The sequence below is a fragment of the Rhinoraja longicauda genome, chromosome 31, assembly GCF_053455715.1.
Source record: "Rhinoraja longicauda isolate Sanriku21f chromosome 31, sRhiLon1.1, whole genome shotgun sequence".
Classification (NCBI taxonomy): domain Eukaryota; kingdom Metazoa; phylum Chordata; class Chondrichthyes; order Rajiformes; family Arhynchobatidae; genus Rhinoraja; species Rhinoraja longicauda.
In genome coordinates, this window is record NC_135983.1 from 22,602,886 (window position 1) to 22,624,828 (window position 21,943).

General features: G+C 44.5%; 1 protein-coding gene across 5 annotated transcripts in view; it reads right to left on the minus strand.

Moving 5' to 3' along the window:
• The window catches only part of LOC144608210 (retinoic acid receptor RXR-alpha-A), a 129,538-nt gene that overhangs the window by 39,153 nt on the left and 68,442 nt on the right, over positions 1–21,943 (minus strand). For all 5 annotated transcript variants that reach the window (XM_078425766.1, XM_078425768.1, XM_078425764.1 and 2 more), the window contains 2 exons: positions 13,143–13,225; positions 11,136–11,401 (listed from right to left, as the gene is read on the minus strand). In XM_078425766.1, the coding sequence (XP_078281892.1) occupies positions 11,136–11,375 (240 nt within the window). In that variant the 5' untranslated portion in view covers positions 11,376–11,401; positions 13,143–13,225. The remainder of the gene's footprint in view (positions 1–11,135; positions 11,402–13,142; positions 13,226–21,943) is intronic.

Sequence of the window (21,943 nt, forward strand, 5' to 3'; positions counted from 1 at the left end):
GCACACCACACCCCAACTCAGGGTCAGCATGGTAACCCAGGCAGCTCCACAGTCGAGTTCAGGAAAGATTCAGGCACAGGGAACCAACGCCTCGCCTCATGGTAGAAAATAAGGTACACCAGAAACCAACACAATTTACGAAGCACGCACAATTTATTTCAGGAATTCTTTAACTCCAGCTCACAAGGTCATCTGTCCTCAGGTGACTGCAGAAGCAAGGCATTCCCCACCGTAGCACAAGGACACTGCAGGAACTCTCAATCCAGCTCTCTGTCTGCAGAGACCTGGCCACTCTGTCAACCTGGCTCACTGTGGGATCCCAGGCAGCTCATTGTACAAACCCAGGCATTACTTGTCCTAGCTCACTGAAATAACCCAGGCAGCTCTCTCCCCAGCTCAACACACCAACCACAGTACCCCTCTCCCCAGCTCAACACACCAACCACAGTACCCCTCTCCCCAGCTCAACACACCAACCACAGTACCCCTCTCCCCAGCTCAACACACCAACCACAGTACCCCTCTCCCCAGCTCAACACACCAACCACAGTACCCCTCTCCCCAGCTCCACGCACCAACCACAGTACCCCTCTCCCCAGCTCCACGCACCAACCACAGGACCCCTCTCCCCAGCTCAACACACCAACCACAGTACCCCTCTCCCCAGCTCCACGCACCAACCACAGTACCCCTCTCCCCAGTGTAATGTATGAACCTCAATACCACTCACCCCAGCTCAATACACAAGCTAGAGCAACCCCTCTCCCTAGCACCATGAACCCCGACAATCCTCTCCCCGGCACAATACAGGAACCCCAACATCCCTCTCTTGCAGCAACCCAACTGCCCCTCTCCTCTTCGCGCATGGCTAAATTTGGCACCCCTTGTCCGAGCTCAATTGAGGAGGAAACAAGGTAGCTCTCTCCCACGTTTCAGAGCAGGAACCGAAGAACCCTCATCCCCAGCTCCCAGCAGGAACACAGGTACCCTCATCCCCAGCTCACTGCAGGAACACAGGTACCCTCATCCCCAGCTCACTGCAGGAACACAGGTACCCTCATCCCCAGCTCACTGCAGGAACACAGGTACCCTCATCCCCAGCTCCCAGCAGGAACACAGGTACCCTCATCCCCAGCTCACTGCAGGAACACAGGTACCCTCATCCCCAGCTCACTGCAGGAACACAGGTACCCTCATCCCCAGCTCCCAGCAGGAACACAGGTACCCTCATCCCCAGCTCACTGCAGGAACACAGGTACCCTCATCCCCAGCTCACTGCAGGAACACAGGTACCCTCATCCCCAGCTCCCAGCAGGAACACAGGTACCCTCATCCCCAGCTCACTGCAGGAACACAGGTACCCTCATCCCCAGCTCACTGCAGGAACACAGGTACCCTCATCCCCAGCTCCCAGCAGGAACACAGGTACCCTCATCCCCAGCTCACTGCAGGAACACAGGTACCCTCATCCCCAGCTCACTGCAGGAACTCCCCCAGCTCGCTCCCCCAGATTACTGCAGGAACTGGAGCACTGCCGTCCCTAGCGAGCAGTGTCCACTTGAGCACCCCTTTACCTACATCACTGCAGGAACCTGAGCTCACTGCAGAATCCTAATCACCAGCTCACCACAGCAACACAAGCGCCCAAATTCCAAGCTCAGCCTCTGCAGGGTGCAAAGTACAGGTGCTCCCCGGCTTACGGTGCTTCGACTTGCGATATTTCGACTTTGCGATGGTGCAAACGGCAGCGACCTGTAGTGAGCCACAGCTCGCTTCCGGCCACGTGATCATGTGTGTTAAATGCATTTCGACGTACAATATTTTCGGTTTGCGATGGGTTTCTCGGAACGGAACCCCATCGTAAGCTGAGGGCACCTGTACAGGAATTTGGTGACAAGAAGAATTTGAATCATAGAGTCATAGAACCATGTGTGTGGAAATAGGCCCCCCGGCCCAACTTGCCCACGTCAACCAACATGCCCCATTTAAACTAGTCCCACCTGCCTGCATTTGGCCCATATCCCTCTAAACCTACCCGATCCATGTACCTGTCAAAATGTTTCTTAAACGTTGTGATTGTACCTGCCTGGTGAGACCCAAGAACGAGGTGGAGTCAACCAGCAGTGCCAATGAGGACATACCAGTGAGAAGATAGCTGAGGCTGTTGAGCCAAGACTGAGACTTACATCGACTCCAACCTCGGAATGGGCAGCTCAGTGAGTACACACACACACAGCACAGCTGCGGATCCTAGTACCTGCACGCACGGTGTCTGCTACCTTAGGGAGCCAGAGACCCCAGTTTGATCCCGACTACGGGTGCTGTCTGTGCACAGTTTGTACGTTCTCCCAGTGGGTTTTACCCAGATGCTCCAGTTTCCGCCCGCACTCCAAAGACGTACAGGCTTGGAGGTTAATTTGGCTTCAGTAAAGATTGTAAATTGTACCTGGTGTGCAGGATAGTGCTAGTATGCAGGGATTGCTGGTTGGAACAGACTCGGTGGGCCGAAGGGCTTGTTTCCTCGCTGTATCTCTAAACTAAACTGATGTTCATATCTCCCTGAATGCAGATGTAAAGCTTGGACTGGATCAACTGTGCACTGCTATTAATAGTTTGGAAACAAGATCTTGTTTATCATAGATGGGAACATCAAACAGGCAAACCTGAAGAGTGTGCTACCAATATATATAACAACACGTCTCCTGTCCTAGATGCCCAAATATTCTCCATTAGTGTTCCATAACCATCAACAATGCCTGCCACCGTATCCCCTGGCCACACTAAGAAAAATATGACCAGATGACTGTGCTCCGACTGCCATTCAAAAACTGAAGCACAACGATCTGGCACTGAAAGTCGGACAATGCTGTTCTGAGATGAGCTCCTACATGACTGCTTTGAGTTGGTGGGTGGGCTGGTCCACATGCAAGGACTCTGCAGCCATACTAAATGAACACGCCACTGTCAACAGAGTGGCATTATGTGTGTAGAGGATTGCGCGCCAAAAACAAAAGTCAAGCCGAGTGTTGCTCCAACTCTATTTACAAGTTTGCAGGTGACGCGACCTTAGTGGGCCAGATCTCAAACAACCGTGAGATGAAAGTAGAGAAAGGAGATAGAGAGTAGAGAAAGCATCATGGTGTCAAGAAAACAACTTCTCCCTCAATGTCAGCAAAATGTCGGAGCTGATCATTGACTTCAGGAAGTGGGGTTGTGTACAAGCCCCAGTCTGCATCAATGGAGCAGAAGTGTTGATGGTCAAGAATCTCGGGATCATAGGTATAAATAGCACCAACAATTAGTCTTGGTCCAACCATATCAACCTATAGTCAAGAAAGCACACCTACGACACTTCTCCTTCCTCAGGTCTAAGGAAACTAGGCATGCCACCAATGACTCTCACCAACCTTAAAGAACATCCTCTCACACATTGGTATGTCAAGAGTGCAGGAAATTGCAGAGTTGTGTCTGCAGTCCAGTCCATCAACAAATAAGCCATCACCCCAACTATCTCCATATATCTAAATTGCCACCGTTACACTTTTTGTAATCAGCACTCTCTCTCTGTAGGTGTAACACAATATTCTGCACTCTGTTTATTTTCTCTTTGGTACTGTCTGATAAAATCATTGATGGTACGATTTGCCTGGAGAACATACAAAACAATGTTTTCCAATGTATTTTGGTACGAATGACAATGATAAACCAACACCAAGCAGTAAGAAATAACTTTGGCTCAGAAATTCAGGAAGTAAAGTCCGTTTCGGTGCGGATAAGAAATAACAAAAGAAAGAAATCATTGGTGACGGTAGTCTCTAGGCCACACCATCAGAGATTCAATCATGAAGTAAATTGAGAGGGCATTGCAATTAAGAGTTATTGAATTTAATCTTCATGTAGGTTGAGCAAATTAAATTGACAACATGGCAGTTCTTTGAATGCATTCAAGACAGTTTCCCAGAAAACAGCATGGTGGTGCAGTGGTAGAGCTACTGCCTTACAGCACCAGAGACCCGGGTTCAATCCTGACTGCGGGTGCTGTCTGTACAGAATTTGTACATTCTGCCTGTGACCTGTGTGGGTTTTCTCCGGGAGCGCCGGTTTCCTCCCACACTCTAAAGACATACAGGTTTGTAGGTCAATTGGCTTGGTGTAAGTGTAAATTGTCCCTAGTCTGTGTAGGATTGCGTCAGTGTGCGGGGATCGCTGGTCGGTGCGGACTTGGTGGGCTGAAGGGCCTGTTTCCACGCTGTATCTCTAAACAGACTGTGGATCTAATAAAAGAATAGTCTAGTTTAGGTCTGGTCATGTACACCTTTATAGATGATTAATCAGTGATCTGAGGGTAAAGAATGCACTGGGAAGGCTGGTCATAACATGACAGAATATCACATTCAGTTTTGCAATGTGTTGCATATGTCCAAAATGACAAACTTAAATAAACGCAATTACATTGGTTTCAAGGTAGAGCTAGTTAAAATGGTTTGGGATATTAGATTAAAAGGAACAAAGCTGGGCAAGCTATGGCAGACAATTAAAGAAATGCATCATGTCTCAAAGATATATATCTGTCAGGAATAAAGACTCTACAGCAAAGTGGATTCATCTGCAGCCAATTAAAGAAATGAAGAATTGTACTAGATTGAAAGGAAATATTTATAAATATTATAATAAAAATTGGCAGCGTGAGATTGGGTAAAAGTTTAGAAATCAGCAAAGGAAGACTAAAATTAGAGTGCAAGAGTAAACCATCAAGAAAAATAAAACATATTATCAAAGCAGAAGGTAAACATTGAACACTTAGAAGCCAAGACAAAAGAATTATTAAAGTAGGGTGGGTGGGGAATAAGGAAATGGGAGAGACTTTAAACAAAGACATGCGTTCAATTTTACAGTATTAAACTAAAAGTATGTGATGGTAAGAAACAATGGGGCAAAAATGGGTCAAGTAAGGTACATATTATGACAAAGGCTGGCCTATTGAATCCATGCCAGCTCTCAGCAGTCCCATTCCCACTTGTTTTACTCCTGTGTCACCCATGAACATATTCTCTCAAGATAGATACAAAATGCTAGAGTAACTCAGTGGCACAGGCAGCATTTCTGGAGAAGGAATGGGTGACGTTTCAGGTCGAGATGACTTCTTCAGTCATCCATTCCTTCTCCAGCATTTACTCCAGCATTTTGTGTCTTGTCTATCGTCGGTTTAAACCAGCATCTGCAATTCCTTTCGACACATATTCTCTCACATGCACTCTAATTCTTTTGCCACTTACCACGAAGGGACAGTTTACACCAGCCAATGGAGCCTTCAGGCATACTAATTGTTGTGCCACTTCAAGTATATTAAAGGGACTAGAAGCTGACCAGTCCCCTGGACCTGATGGCCTGCATCTTCGGCTTCTAAATATGGTGCATTTCCAGGGAATGCAATGGTTGCAATCTTTGGGCGCTCCTGCCAGAGAAGGATCTACTATCATCCAGTACAATCGCTCTACTCTTTTAAATCTCTTTGCTACCTGTAAGTGTAGCACCATTTAACTAGAATGTTGAGAACTGTATTCTGTACTTCACATCTTCCCCTTTGCTCTATTATCCTTGAGTTTGACTTGATTGAATTAATGGATAGTGTTTCTGATCTGTTTTGGATAACGTGAAAATCAAAGTTTTTCATTGGACCTTGTTACGGGTGACAATAATCAACCTAAACCTCTCAAAATTCCCTATATGCTGCAACGGTCCCAGTGAATTGGAACATTGCAAGTGTGACACCATGATACAAGAAAGGAGGTAAAAGAGAAGATAAAGAACAATGGGCCATTTAGGCAAACATCTGTCATTAGGAGGCTAAAAATGGCATCCATTAAGAAAGTAAAAACAAAACTCCCAGAAAATCACAACCCAATTACAGAAAATCACCAGTTTTACAAAAGCACTTTTGACTAGCTTCATTGGAATTTGTTTGAGAATGTAATAGCCGGGTAAATGAAGGGGTGGCCCTGGATGTAGAGTATTTTATTTTCCAAAATCTTTTGAAAAGTTACCATATCAAGTGTTACTTAACAAGAGGAGATTTTGTGGTACCAAAGGTATCGGATTCACCACATATATTGAGGATTGGCTACCCAACAGAAAAGAGACACAAAAGTCATTTTCAAGTTGGCAAGCTGTAATTAATGGGGCGTTACTGGGATCAGTGCAGGGAATTTAGCATTTAAAATTTACATTAGTGACTTCAGGTGAAGAGAGTTTTATCATATTGTACACAAAGATAGGCCAGAAAGTAAATCACAAAGGCCAGAAAGTCTGCCTTTCTGAGTCAGCATGGACAAGATGGACCAAGGGCCTGTTTCTGTGCTGTGTTACTCTGTGACTCCAAGATGGGAATGAGGGAACTGTGAGGTTATCTACTTCAGTAGGAAGCGCAGAAGGTGGGAAACTAATGAAGATTGACAAGTAGAGAGATCTGATGGCCCTCATTGAGTTTACAATGAGTACGAGCAAGAATATTGTAAGGATGGCCATTATTGTAGGAGTGAAGTATAGAAATGAGTAAGTCTTGCTGCAATTGTACAAGGATTGAGTGGGACCACGCCAGGAGTCTAGAGTGTAATTTGCTCCCTTTAGTGAAGGAAGGATATACTTTCCTTTAGGCAGGCTGCAAAGGCTTACCAGATTGATTCCCAACGTGAAGGAGTTGTCTTAACAAAAAGGGTAGTGTCCTCTTTGCAGGAGAGAGGAAATCAAAGTTAAACACACGCAACTCAAAGGGATCTTGATAGATCTCCTCCCAGGTGGCGGAATCTGGAACATAGTCACACAATATAGTGTAACCCTTTCAACGTTGGGATGAAAAGAAATTTATTTTCCCAGGAGTTGCTAATTTCTGGAATTCTCTACCTCAGAGAGCTTCATTACTTATGAGATAGAATTTAGACTTCAAGGGAGACAATGACAGTAGGAATCAGGCAGAAAAGTGTCGACGGCATTGATCAGACCAGCTATGGTGTTAATGAATGGCAAAGTAGAATCGAGGGGCCACACTGCCTCCCTCCTGTTACTAACATTACATTCTCGTAGCATGAGGCTCAGCACACCTCACCACAATTCACTGCAGGAACACAGTCCCTTACTCAGTGTCAAATGGTGTGGTTAGAGGGGGATTAGAAGAATCCCTGAGCAATACACCACAAGTATATCAGTCCTGTTTAAACAAGTTAAGACACAAATAAATTATATCTCACTGATATGTTTGCTGTCTGAAGCCATTCTGCTGAACTTTGCAGTTTGTTTTACGCTGTGTTTAATGCCCTTTCACCTCCCAAGCATAAGCTCATTTAAAAAACATATCGAAATGAAAGAGATTAATTAGTTCACAAGAATATGTAAAACAAAACAAAAGAATAGAACAGCAGGGGGAATGTCAAATAGAGGGCAGCAAAATATTCACAGCAGAGAAAATGAAAAAGATTGGCTAGAATTTGGGGTGTGTGAGACGCTAAATAAAACACTTATTTTTATTCACTAATGTACACAAAAATGATGCATGTTTCTACAGCCATTCAGCCAATTCTACTTTGTTAGCTCTTTGGCAGTTCCACTACCCTGCTAAGTTTGCCAGAATTCTGCATTTTCTTTCCTTATCGTTTATTTACTTCAAACGTTTTTGAGAGCTATAAATGGATCCTCTTCCACACTTTTTCAGTCTGCATATTCCAGAACTTAACACCTCATTTCGAAGAAAAGAAAGATTTCCTTCACAATGCATTGTCTCCGGTGTCAATTATATTCCGATATACAGCGCGGAAACAGGCCCTTCGGCCCACTGAGGCCGCGCCGCCCAGCGCTCCCCGCACATTTAACACTATCCTACACACACTAGGGACAATTTTTTTAAACATTTATCCAGTCAATTAACCTACATACCTGTACGTCTTTGGAGTGTGGGAGGAAACCGAAGATCTCGGAGAAAACCCACGCAGGTCATGGGGAGAACGTACAAACTCTCTTGTGCGTAAGATAGCGCTAGTGTACGGGTTGATCTCTGGTCGGCGCTGACTCGGTGGGCCAAAGGACCTGTTTACGCACTGTATCTCTAAAGTCTAAAGTTATCATCAGACATGGCATGAAATCATAAACCTGGGATGAGCCAATTAAATCTAGGCCACATCCACCCATTCAAAGTTGATGCAAAATATCCCACAAGTTTCAGGATGTAAGAAAGGAAAGCTCTGACGACCTGGTCAGTATTTATCCTTCAATAATTATCACTTAAAAACACCGTATGATCATTATCGCATTAACTGGAGCAGGCATATTGCTTACCAGATTTTCTACATTGTAACAACAAATATAGTCAATCGGCTCTAAAGCACATTGGTCATAATAGTTCCACAAATGCTACCCCTTTTCCCCCGACACACAGGAGGACCAGATACCTTGCCAAATTTCAATGTCCATGATTTGGTTTGGTTTAGTTTATTGTCAGGTGGACCAAGGTACAGTGAAAAGTTTTTTTAAAGTTTAGTTTATTGTCACTTGTACCGAGATACAGTGAAAAACGTTTGTTGCGTGCTATCCAATCAGCGGAAAGACTATATGATGACATCCTATATGATTACGGGTACATGATAACCCACTCTCTCGTTGTTGGTAGGATGGTTTAGTTGCCTGATTAAGGCTGGGAAGAAACTGTCCCCGAATCTGGAGGTGCGTGCTTTCACACTTCTGTACCACTTGCCTGATGGGAGAGGGGAGAAGAGGGAGTGACCGGGGCGACACTCATGTTGATGGCCTTTTTTCGAGGCTCTGTCTACTGTCCTTGCACCAGACTTGAATGAATCTAAGATGCAATAAAAACCACGCCCCTTGTGCGGGAGGCTGCCAATGCACTTGTATTAGTGCGGTCTGCGATAGTGGCCATACTAACACCTAAAGCAAAGAGATTGGTCAGAACTAACAAATCCGACCTGGAATGAATAGGTTTGTACTGAGGCAGAGATATTCAGACTCTGGACTTACTTGATTCTTGGCAACTCAAAAGTAAAAGGAGTACACTTCCAAGATTCAGTAGGTCCCAACACAATCAGGCCAAAATTCATGGTCACTCCCCAGATTCAGAATTTCAAAGATATTGAGATAAATATATATTTAACTAAGTTTAGTCGCTGTTACAATGTAGGAACTGATCAGCCATGATCACATTGAATGGCGGTGCTGGCTCGAAGGGCCGAATGGCCTACTCCTGCACCTATTGTCTATTGTCTAACTCTGGCAACCAACTTGCCGGCAATCAATAATGCGATAAAACTCACCGTGACTCAATACATCACGTTACAGATTGGTACTTATCACAGCAACTGATATAATAACAGGTCTGTACCTATCAGTAACACTGTGTAATGTTGCATAATAACACCCAAATGCCTGGCCGATGCTAATGCTGGGTGCTAGAAAAGAAGCACCAACCCACCTGAATCAGTCCTCAGCATTAAGTGGAGAAGAAACAGTGTCAGTTGGGGGCAGAAAGGAAATGTATAATGCGAGTAAGTGTATTTCTTTGTAAATGTATCCTGGTTTTCTATGCAAGATTAATATTTATGGCACTACAATTGTTTCATGATGGGTTAGAATAAGTGTAAGACAGGATACAAGGGTTTAGCATTTGTTTGACTGAATTAATCATCTGTAGTTTCCCTAATTTGGTAGATACTGGTCACATAGGTGGTGAGAACAGGTATTGAGAGGGGTGGTTCTGGGACCCTATGATATACTGGCATCTAGACGATTAGTTTCTATGTGCTTGTTAACATGGAGATAGCTTACTATTACATATGGAGTTTGTCATTGTTTGTAGCATAAGTGTGTATAAGCAGTTTAAATACTACTTTGGCTTTGGGCTTAGTTTGTTTTTTTGGTTGAGCCTTTATCCTGGTGTTATAGTACAAGTACTTTGTGTTTTAATAGCAATTCAGTTCTCATCTATTTTAGAAGGAATTACTCAAAATTTGTGTCGGAAGGAACCGCAGATGCTGGTTTTAAACCAAAGATAGACACAAAAAGCTGGAGTAACTCAGCGAGTCAGGCAGCCTCTCTGGATCTCAGAAAAGGAATAGGTGATGCTTCGGGTCAAGACCGTTCTTCAGTCCAAAATCAAAATTTGTGCTTTACGTCAAGTTGAAAATCAAGCATTGAATATTTGACTCTTCTGTAACACTGCACTGAAATGCCAGTCAGATTGCCATCAGGAAGAGGAAGTGTCAGACCTATAACGATGGTGGATACCCCCACCCCCCCCCCCAGCCAGGAAGTGTCTCTTGCCAAGCATTTCCAGCACGTACAGGAAGTGCCGCTGCTCTAACGTCCCCCTGCATTCTGGGGCCAGGAAATCACACACATAGCTAAACAGTGGGGGGATAGGTCAAAATAAATGTTCAACAGTCCCGTACTCTTGACAGGAAGCTCTTTCAACGAGAACACCCTGCCCACTGTTATATCATTAGCTTGCAAAGCAGCTATGAAATATGATAAGTTAATTTACCCTTTGAAATAGTTTCTTCACAAACAAAAAAGCTTCCAACTCCCATTCAGCTACGGAAAGGCTGATTCAGTGATTTATAATTTCACCTAAAACAGTGGACAAATCTGCATTGTGACCTGATCATACCTGGGACAAGAAGGGTGGGAATTGTCCACGGATTACAAACAAAAATATAGCCAGAATCCCTTCCCCCAGTCACCTCATTTAATCACTAATTAGAACCGGTTCATGTTCTATGAAATGATTCGCCCAGTCCAGTTCCAATCTGTGCCCACCTGCAGTGCATACAGTTTGAGGCATACCCTACCCTGTTGCTTGGTTGTCCCTTACCCCAGCCTCAATGGCTCTGATCACCATGCCCTGTGCCCACGAACCCGTTGTCTTGTAATGTGTCTCAATCAATTATCCAATTTCTTTCTGAAAGTTACTCATGAATCTTTGTCACCGAGCCTTTCAAGCAAGGCATTCTGCAAATCACTGCAGCTCTTCATCCCGGTTTTGCTGCTGGTATTTTTCAGTTTCTCGGTTAAAGTCAATATTCTTTGCCCTCATACTTCAAGCATCTCCACTGGTTGCTGCCTATCTATAGACGTACCTGCGGACTGTGGCCTCCATATCCCATGCTGTGAGACGTCGGGATGGATAGCGTGTGCGGGCCTAACGGCGAGCTGATAACTGAGAAGGGAGAGCCCAGTCCATTCATTGGAGAGTTCAAAGTGCTAATGGGTGAATGAAGCGGCCCTGGGGAGGTGATCGAGGGGCCGACCGCAGACCCCATCATCTGAGGGTGAAGAGAAGGTCCATTCATGGCTGCTTCACAGGAATCGCAATTCATGGACACATTCACTCGAGCTGAAGAGTCTGTAAGAAGATCAAATATTTTAAAATGCTGAAATAAAATATAACACTATCCTCATTATATGGCTCAACATTTCTCAATATCCCTTTACAATTGAGGAAAATGCACAAAGCAGGAATTAGTTACACAGACACAAGCCTCAGCATTCCTTAATACAAGGACGTCTTTTTGCTACTGAAGTGATTTTTCAGATTTGAAGCATAATTGGCAGAAACAAGATGACTGCTGTTCGATGTACCACATGACTCAAAGGAAATGTACCATCATATCCAGCCTTCTGAAAGGACGTGAATGTGAGCTAGCACAAAACCTGATGTGGGATTATGTTCAACACTTTGTTTTAATAAAAGTAAGACATACTATACAAAAGATAATCAACATGAGAGGCACATTTTGTGCACAGCATAAAGCTAACTCAAGTTAAAAAGTGAGGATGTTGTCCAAAATTAGAGCCACTTCCGAAATATGTTGGTACTCCTGAAATTGAGAGACAGGGACCCAGTGCTTTTCTTTTCCGCTAATCATCTCAAAGTGCTTCATAGCCAATTAACTTCTGTGATTAGAAACAATGAAAAATAGGTGCAGGACTAGGCCATTCGGCCCTTGTGTGCAACTCAAATTGCACACAATACTCCAGATGCGGTCTCACCAGGGCCCTGCAGTAGGACCTCCTTGCTCCTAAACTCAAATCCTCTCACAATGAAGGCCAACATGCCATTAGCTTTCTTCACTGCCTGTTGTACCTGCATGCTTACTGATGTAGCAGCACACCCAGGTCTCGTTGCACCTCTCCTTTTCCTAATCTGACACCATTCAGATAATAATCTGCCTTCCTATTCTTGCCACCAAAGTGGATAGCCTCACATTTATCGTTATGTGACCATATGCAAATAAGACCAATGAGATTTTTGGTATACATCTGCATAGAGGAATGTTGTTCGACATGCGAGGAACACTCCCCTGCTTTTCTTTGAAAAATGCCAGTGGGATCATTAAAATTCACCAAGACTCATAGATAATTCCTCGGTTTAATGCCTCGTCTTAAAGATTAACTCAGTCAAGACTTCCCTGCAACAATTCACCATTCTCTCAGTCCTGCTCCTCTGACCATGTGCCAATCCCACGGTACCATGTTTCAATATTTATTCCTTTGATGATCATTAAATAGATCTGGTAATTATCTCAATTGGATTTGAGAGGGTTTCCCATAGGTTAATTTATTGTGACATTTTTGATATCACAGCAGTGACTGCACTTCAAAAGTACTTAATTGGCTCTTTGTTATCTCCCGATAGATCAGCCACGCTTGAATGGTGGAGTAGACTTGATGGGCCGAATGACCGACTTCCTCTCCTATAACTTATGAACATCACCAAGTGACACGACAAAGACTGAAAGAGAGCCTTTGCTTCATTAGCTGAAGCAATGTCGCCAGGTCAGACTTCAGCTCCAAGAACACTGTACATTTACAGCAGATGTTCAGCAAAAAAAAAATTTAACTTCAACAATATGCAATCAGAAACGAAGAGCTGACTGTAGTAGAGAATAGGTCACAGTTATTGACTGATACCTGCCCTAATTACTGATTTAGTGAGAGTGTCAATACCAACACTAAACACTCCCAGGGTAGGTACAGCTTGGGTTAGAGAGCAAAATTCCCTCTGTGCTGAAGTGGGAAAGAAATGGGATGGAAAGTGTGAACAGGTCAGACTATGACTGGAAGGAGGATACTGTCAGACCTACCTGGTATGGACCTTTGGTTAAGACCGGTTTCAATGAAGAATCCACAGCTGAATTTCTCCACAGATGTTGCCTGACCCAGGTTTCTGTAACCACAGGAAAAAATATGATTAACTTTGCTTGCCTGCTGTTTGCCATGATTTTCTCTGCACTACATTACACACTCACGCCAAGCACCTGCTCAACCAGAAACATGCTAAATTCCCCCCCAGCGTGTGTCAGCACCTTAGCGATCATGTCAACCTAATTCCTCTGGGAGTTCCCTGCCCCTGCATTTTTGTTCTCCCTTCTCAAGATGGTCTCCCAATCCACTTCTTTCCTAGTCCCATCTCATTTACTTGTACAAAAGCAAAATCGTGCCGATGTTGATAAAAATAGAAGCTGCTGGGAAACACTCAACGGGTTGAGCAGCATATGGTGGGAAAGAGACAGAGTTAAATGCTTCAGATCAAAGAGGAAACATTACATTGGTTTCATTCGCCACGAATGGTGTCTGGCTTGCCAAATATGTGCCACACCCAATTTTCATTTTTATCATTTGTGTATGATGTTGCAATTGTCCCTTTCAGGTTGATTCACAGTGATTTTAGTATTGCTTGGTAATTTAACCTGGTCAATAAACTGATTCACTCCCAACAAATACCAGCATCTAGTATTGTTTCATCGGAAGGTTTGTCCCTTCTCTCCATTCCAGGCACAAAAATTCAATGTCACTAATCAATGTTTGCTGATTTTGACTACGTGACTCTGTAGTAAGATTTTTGATCTGCTAATCAAAAGTCATCAGTTGAATGCACTACTGCAGTAACGACATACTCAGAGGTACCCACGTCACTCATTCCTTCTCTCCTGAGATGCTGCCTGACCTGCTGAGTTACTCCAGCATTTTGTGAATAAATACCTTCGATTTGTACCAGCATCTGCAGTTATTTTCTCTTACTTAGAGGTACGATCTTTATAGATTAAACTTCAGACAGAGATCTCGACACAGGCATGATCTGAAGAGCGAATGGAATGATCTGTTCAATCTTCCTCGTTAATAGCCCATTCACTTCAATTCTACATGTGGGATTAGGCGAGGTAGAACATGGTCATTGCAATAACTGTGCAAAAAGTAAAAATCATTTAAATTAATTTATGAGGTGGAAGAGGAATGCCAAGTCATTCTTTTATGTTAATACGAAACAACGGTTTGGGAATGAGAGCTTTGACTGAGGTAACTGTACCTCCGATCCTGAACTAAAATAAACTGGGAGAAGGTCTTTTTTTACTTTATACTGTGACCTGTAACCTAACTGGGCTATGTCAGAAAGGCAAGGAATTCCACATAACCTGGTCCAGATTAGCCAGAAGGAATTTTTTTAGCTATTTTTGAGATACCCCACAGAACAATCCATCTGAAGAGATTTTTGTCACCTCCAGCAGTGAGCCTGAGAATATCAGATTTCAGAGCTCTAGACAGACTCCAAAACCGCCCACGCTACCAGGCATCAGCACAGAAAGAGGAATTGTTGACACAAACTTGGCAGAGCAGGCAATTCCAGGACCACTAAGAACTGTAGGGGGTTGTTTGGAAACCGAGCGGAGGACTTCCAAGTCATACAACTGAGGGAGCTTTGCACCACACCGACTCGCAGAAAGCAGCCTCGGGATTTAAACAGAAAATCCCCATCCAATGCTAACCCTTCTCGAGGCAGAGAGACAAGAGAAGCTTTGTAGAATCAGTCCTATGCAGCTAACAGGTGACAAGAAGATTAAAGTGCTGCAGGCAGCCAGCCAACAGTTCAGGTTCTGATGAGTTTGATAGATTCTCAACAGGCCTACAGGGAGCCCCACAAACCCAGTTTTATCCAAGTAATCGCGGAGCCCCAGCTGGGACTGTTTTGCTAGGGAGCGGTCCTGGAAACTGCAGAACTAATATTTAATAATTGACACAAGCTTTCACGATCAGACAAACAGTTAATAAGCATCAGTTCACAAGAAAGGAAGGGCAGCATACCAAGGAACATCAGCACTACAAACATTATAGGGCAACATAAAAATATAAAGGCAAATATGCTCATATTAAATGTCACTTTATGGTACCGAAACTGCACATTTTTCCAAAGATGATTCATATTACCTTGCTCAGAGAACTTTCAGTGGAATATATTGAGTACAAATTCAGCTTTTACACCCTTATTTCTATCTCTCTGTTCTGCGGTTCCCCAATGGTACAGGCTATTATGGTCACCAGCACACCCAGGTATCTCATTTCATGATCTTTCACATGGTAACCCTGAACAGTCCACAAGTCACTCTCCATAGCGTGCATAAAACTAAGCACGAAAGTCCATTCACAACTTGCAGTTACATCAGTGGATAGTTTAAAAGGTGCTTCAGAGCCACATCGACCAACAAAATATGAGGCAAAGAAAAATGTAGTCAAAGGGGAAACTGTAAGGGCAGGAATGTGTTCCTGAAACATTAGGCTTTGCACGACAAGCAATATAAGCCAACGGAAATCAGCAGTGTGTACAGAGCAGACTGTGAAATATCTTGGAATAGTTTACACCTCTAAAGACCCAAAGGGGCAATGTGAGATATTGCAATAAACACAAGGCTTCAGAATTAAAAATTCTTCTTCAGTTTTTCAAATCCTGTTTCATGATCACTGATTAGTTGAACACCCTTTCTCCTGCTGATAGTTAAATTGCAAGTCCGAGAACTAATGCTAAACAGCAGATGTGATCCAGACAGTGTAGGCAAAGCCCTTTCCTGGGGTTGATGTTGCCAACCGAATTTGCCAATTCAGGAACCTCCCCCAATACTTGCTTGGCCTCCTGACAACTGCCAAAGTTCACAAGTGATCGGACCAGAATTAGGCCATTCGGCCCTTCAAGTCTGCTCTGCCATTCAATCATGGCTGATCAATCTCTCCCTCCTAACCCCATTCTCCTGCCTTCTCCCCATAACCCCTGACACCTGTACTAATCAAGAAACTATTTCTACCTTAAAAATATCCATTGACTTGGCCTCTACAGACTTCTGTGGCAATGAGTTCCACTGATTCACCACCAAGTGCAAATAGGGTGATCTGATCAAAATGAATTATGTCTCTACTCCTTGTCGAGGGCCTCATCAGGTCAAATCATTCAGAATCCATCAATCTGATGCATTGGAGAATCTCTTTAGACTTGAAACAAAGAATTAACAGAGAAATACATTTGGTAAATATCACATCACCATCAAGGTTCAATGGAAAAAAAAAATTTGGAACATATTTTTATTTTGAATATTTGTCCATTACTTTAATTTCAAAATTTAATACTTTCTCCAACCACCAGAGAAGAGGGAAATTATTTTATTTCCAAGAAAACAAGCCAATCCTTGAGAAGGTTCAGCAGCTGCCAACCACACTGAACTTTCCATAAACAAAGGGCTTGTGAAAGCTCAGGCTCTGTGAAGCTGAGATTCAAAGTAATGAAAGACGTCTGTGGAATCAGTCCCCTCGGGCAAAGCACAACAGCCAGAGGGCTCCCCTTCCCTTCCCTCTTCTTCCATGCGATGCTAAGAAGCCTTAAAAAAACCCACGATTACTGGGAAGGATCTGTACGCAACAGATAGGTTTTTTAAAAGCAGGGTTTTGAAGCAGATGAGGGGGAGGATAATAAACAAGAGAGAAGGGGCCTGGAGGTGGCGAAGGAAAATGGGAGGGGAGAGAGGGGAGAGAGAAAAATAATACTTAAGTACCGTGTAATATTTTGCAATTGATATGTGTAGGAAGGAACTGCAGGTGCTGGTTTAAACTAAAGACAGAGATAAAATGCTGGAGTAACTCAGTCTTCAGATCAGTCTGAAGAAGGGCCTCGACCCGAAACATCACCCATTCCTTCTCTCCAGAGACACTGCCTGTCTCGCTGAGTTACTCCAGCATTTTGTGTCTATCCAGGAAATTGATATTTCAGTTTAATAACTCAGACACCTTCGACATTGCTGTACTCCCTCCAAAGGATTCTCCAAAACCACAAAGCACCCTCAGTCGAGTATCATGCACCCTTCCCACCATCTCTCTCCCCTCCCTCGACGGTGCAATGTTCCCTCAGCACTACTCTGGACAGTCTAACACTACAAATGCTCATGATGTGGAGTAGTGCTATTAACCTTCTGACTCAGTGGAGAGTATTCTTCCAACAAAACATGAAACGTAGGCTGACTAGTACTTAGCCCAAGTCTCCAGATCCATTTTGTGGTGGGTTTGTATTGTGAGTTCTGCTCCAGATCCCTGAAGATGGCATTACTGCCCTGGATGATAATGAGTTGATCTGTAAAGAACGAGTACACCTTTGTACTTTGGTACCTCGTTGTTCAATGGTTCTTTATTGGCACGTACGCACAGCACAGTGAAATTGTTTTGCACAACCACGGATGCACAGTGGCCACGGTTTTGGCACTGTTTAAAATTAAAAAAGACCCTTCCTTCAGACTCAAACCGCAAGGCTCGGTGCTGGGACCCCAGTTATTTACAATGGCGGGACTGACATATGATGAAATAATGGATCGACTGGGCTTGTATTCACTGGAATTTAGAAGGATGAGAGGGAATCTTAAAGAAACATATAATATTAAAGGATTCGACCGACTAGATGCAGGAAAAATGTTCCCGATGTTGGGGGAGTCCAGAACTAAGGGTCACGGTTTAAGAATAAGGGGTAGGCCATTTAGGACTGAGATGAGGAAAAACGTCTTCACCCAGAGAGATGTGAATCTGTGGACTTCTCTGCCACAGAAGGCAGTGGAGGCCAATTCACTGGATGTTTTCAAGAGAGAGTTAGATTTAGCTCTTCGGGCTAAAGGAATCAAGGGACATGGGGGAAAAAGCAGGAACGGGGAACTGATTTTAGATGACCAGCCATGATCAACTTCCACTGCTTCGCCGATGATATCCAGCTCCTCATCTCCACCAAGTCAATCTCCTCCACGACACACTCTACACTGACAAACTGCATTACTGAAATAAAATCTTGGCTTCAATCAAACTTCCTCAAACTCAATTGCAACAAATCTGAAATCATCATCATTGGTCCAAAAATGCTCACCAAATCCACCCAAAACTTCATCCTCAACATTGATGGTCTCCCAGTATCCACCTCACCTCACATCCGGAATCTTGGAATCATCCTTGATCAAACCCTCTCCTTCGACAAACACATCAAACACATCACAAAGACAGCCTTCTTCCACCTCAAAAACATTGCCCGTCTCCGTCCATCCCTCTCCTCCACAGCTGCAGAAACCTTCATCCACGCCTTCATCGTTCTCCCGAAACTTGAACACATAAGATGTGCTACCAGGGGGAAAAACACACTAGACAAGGTTTACTCAAATATTAAGAAGGGGTTCAGGTCAGCACCACTACCACACCTGGGGCAGTCAGATCACCTGTCCATATTCCTAACCCCAGCATACACCCCACTCAGGAGGAAAGCTCCAGTCACCATAAAGACTGTTAAGACATGGCCTGAAGGAGCTTCCTCGCAGCTGCAGGATTGCTTCGAAAGGACCAACTGGGATATTTTTGAGGATCAGGACTTGGAGGAGTACACATCAACTGTACTTTGCTACATCCAAAACTGTGTTGACAATGTCACCGTCGACAAACGCATCCGGTTGTACCCAAATCAAAAACCCTGGATGACAAAGGATGTCAGGTCTCTCCTCAAGGACCGTAACACCGCCTTCAGGTCTAGTGATAGAGCTCTATACAGTGCTGCTAGAACCAACCTGAAGAGAGGCATCAAGGATGCCAAAGCGTCCTACAAGAGGAAGATTGAAGACCACTTCTCCAACAATGACCCACGGCGGGTATGGCAAGGCATCCAGCACATCACCAACTACAAGACCAGCAACCGCACGACTGCCGACGGCGACGCCTCGCTGGCTGAGGAACTTAACTGTTTCTTTGCTCGTTTCGAGGTGAAAGCTACAGTGGCAGACATTACACCCTCTCCAGCACCTGACAGCAACACCTTCACTGTGCAGGAGTATGATGTTAAGCGCGTGCTCAGAGCAGTGAATCCCAGGAAAGCTGCAGGCCCCGATGGTGTGACGGGCAGAGTGCTGAGGGAATGTGCAGACCAATTATCTGAGGTCTTCACAAAAATCTTCAACCTGTCCCTTTTAAAATCCACCATCCCTCCCTGCCTGAAGTCCGCCATAATCATCCCACTGCCGAAAAAGTCTGTCATCAGCAGTCTTAACGACTACCGTCCGGTAGCACTCACACCGGTCATCACAAAGTGCTTCGAGAGACTGGTCCTGCAGCACATCAAAGCCAGCCTCCCACCCACCTTCGACCCACACCAGTTTGCCTACAGAGCAAATAGGTCTACAGGGGATGCCATCGACACTGCTCTTCACACTGCACTGACCCACCTTGAACACCAGGGGAGCTATGTGAGGATGCTCTTCCTCGACTTCAGCTCTGCCTTTAACACGGTCATCCCGAGCAGACTGGTCACCAAACTTTCCGACCTTGGATTTTCCCAAACCATCTGCAAATGGATCAAGGACTTTCTGACCAACCGCCCCCAGACAGTCAAAATAGGCCCTCACCTCTCCTCCACCATTACACTGAGCACCGGCTCACCACAGGGCTGTGTGTTGAGCCCCATCCTTTACTCCCTCTACACTCACGACTGCGCCCCCACCCATCCCACCAACACCATCATCAAGTTCGCGGATGACACGACTGTGGTTGGACTCATCTCAGAAGGAGATGAGACAGCCTATAGGGATGAAATCCAAAGGCTGGCAGCATGGTGTTCAGTGAACAATCTGGTCCTGAACTCCTCCAAAACAAAGGAACTTATAATTGACTTTAGGAAAACCAGTGGAGATTACGACCCACTCTACATCAATGGGGTCTGTGTGGAAAGGGTACCAGCTTTCAGGTTCCTGGGTACGCACATCGCAGAGGATCTCACCTGGTCTACCAACACCATCACCACAGTAAAGAAGGCACAGCAGAGACTCCACTTCCTGAGGATCCTCAGGAAAACCAACCTGCAGGAGAAGCTCATGTTGTCCTTCTATCGCTGCTCCATCGAGAGTGTGCTGGCATACTGTATAACCACATGGTATGCCAGCTGCTCAGAAAAGGACAGGAAGGCCCTTCAGAGGGTCATCACGACGGCCCAGAAAATCATCGGCTGCTCACTGCCCTCCCTGGAGCACCTGTTCAGCCTACGCTGCCTCAGTAGAGCAGGCAAAATAATAAAAGATCCATCCCACCCCGGCCACCGTCTGTTTGTTCATCTGCCCTCTGGTCGACGTTTCAGGTCGATAAAATCCCGAACAAACAGACTTAAGAACAGTTTTTACCCCAGGGCCATACGAGAACTGAACACTACCTTTGCACTAGGCAACACTAAAAAATCTTTGTACTTAACATAATTGTATTTAATTGTATTTATGTATTTATTTGTTTTTGCATTTATTGCATATATGTTTGTACGCACCGTCAGGATTGGCTATTTTTTAATTTCGTTGTACTCGTTGCAATGACAATAAATGAATATTATTATTATTATTATCACCTCCCGTCTGGACTACTGCAACAGCCTCCTCTATGGCACACCCTCAAAAATCATCAATAAACTTCAATACATTCAAAACTCCGCTGCCCGTCTACTCACACACACCTCGATCCGTGACCATATCACCCCCGTCCTTTATAAATTCCACTAGCTCCCCATCCCCCAGAGAATCCAGTACAAAATCCTCCTCATAACCTACAAAGCCCTCCATAACCTGGCCCCATCCTACCTGACCGACCTCCTCCACAGGCACACTCCCACCTGCACCCTCCGCTCTGCCGCTGCCAATCTCCTATCCCCCCACATCCGGACTAAACTCAGATCCTGGGGGGACAGGGCTTTCTCCATCGCTGCTCCCACCCTATGGAACTCACTACCCCAAACCGTTAGAGACTCCCCCACACTCACCACATTCAAAACATCGCTGAAGTCTCACCTGTTCAGTACTGCCTTCAACCACTGAAGGTCACCTCACCTTCTGTCTCCTTTCTCTGTTCATTTATTTATTTACTTATTTATCTATTTATTCATTTCCCTATGTTCTCAAAATCTCTGTAAAGCGTCTTTGAGTATATGAAAAGCGCTATATAAATAAAATGTATTATTATTATTATTATTATCATATTGAATGGTGGTGCTGGCTCAAAGGGCCAAATGGCCTACTCATGCACCTATTTTTCAATGTTTCTAACCTCAGGCTATCTCTGCCTATGCTGTCAAAATCTTGCTTCAGACATTGCATCATATCATCTTACCGGCTGGGATCCTCAGTCTCCGAGAGATTGAGTTTGGGACGGTCAACTTGTCTCCCCAATGCTGACAGTCTCAAACTCAATATCCTGTGCACTTCCTGAGATAGGACTGGCTTTGCATGAGAACTACGTTTGTGCCTTTGCCCAACCAGTACCGAATCTTTACAGCTGAGGTCATTTGACTGCATCAAATCAATTTCCATGAACCTATCATGGTCTATCTGGATTTAGAGTCATACAGCATGGAAACAGGCCCTTCGGCCCAATTTGCCTACACCAAAGAACATGTCCCAGCTACACTAGTCTCATCTGCCTAGGTTTGGTCCATATCCCTCAAAACCTGTCCTCTCCATGTACCTGTTTATTTGTTTTTTAAACATCTGGTCGGTGTTATCTCCACAGAATTAAGCCCCTGCCTCAACAAGCTCCTCTGGCAGCTCGTTCCATGCACCCACTACCCTTTGTGTGAAAAGGT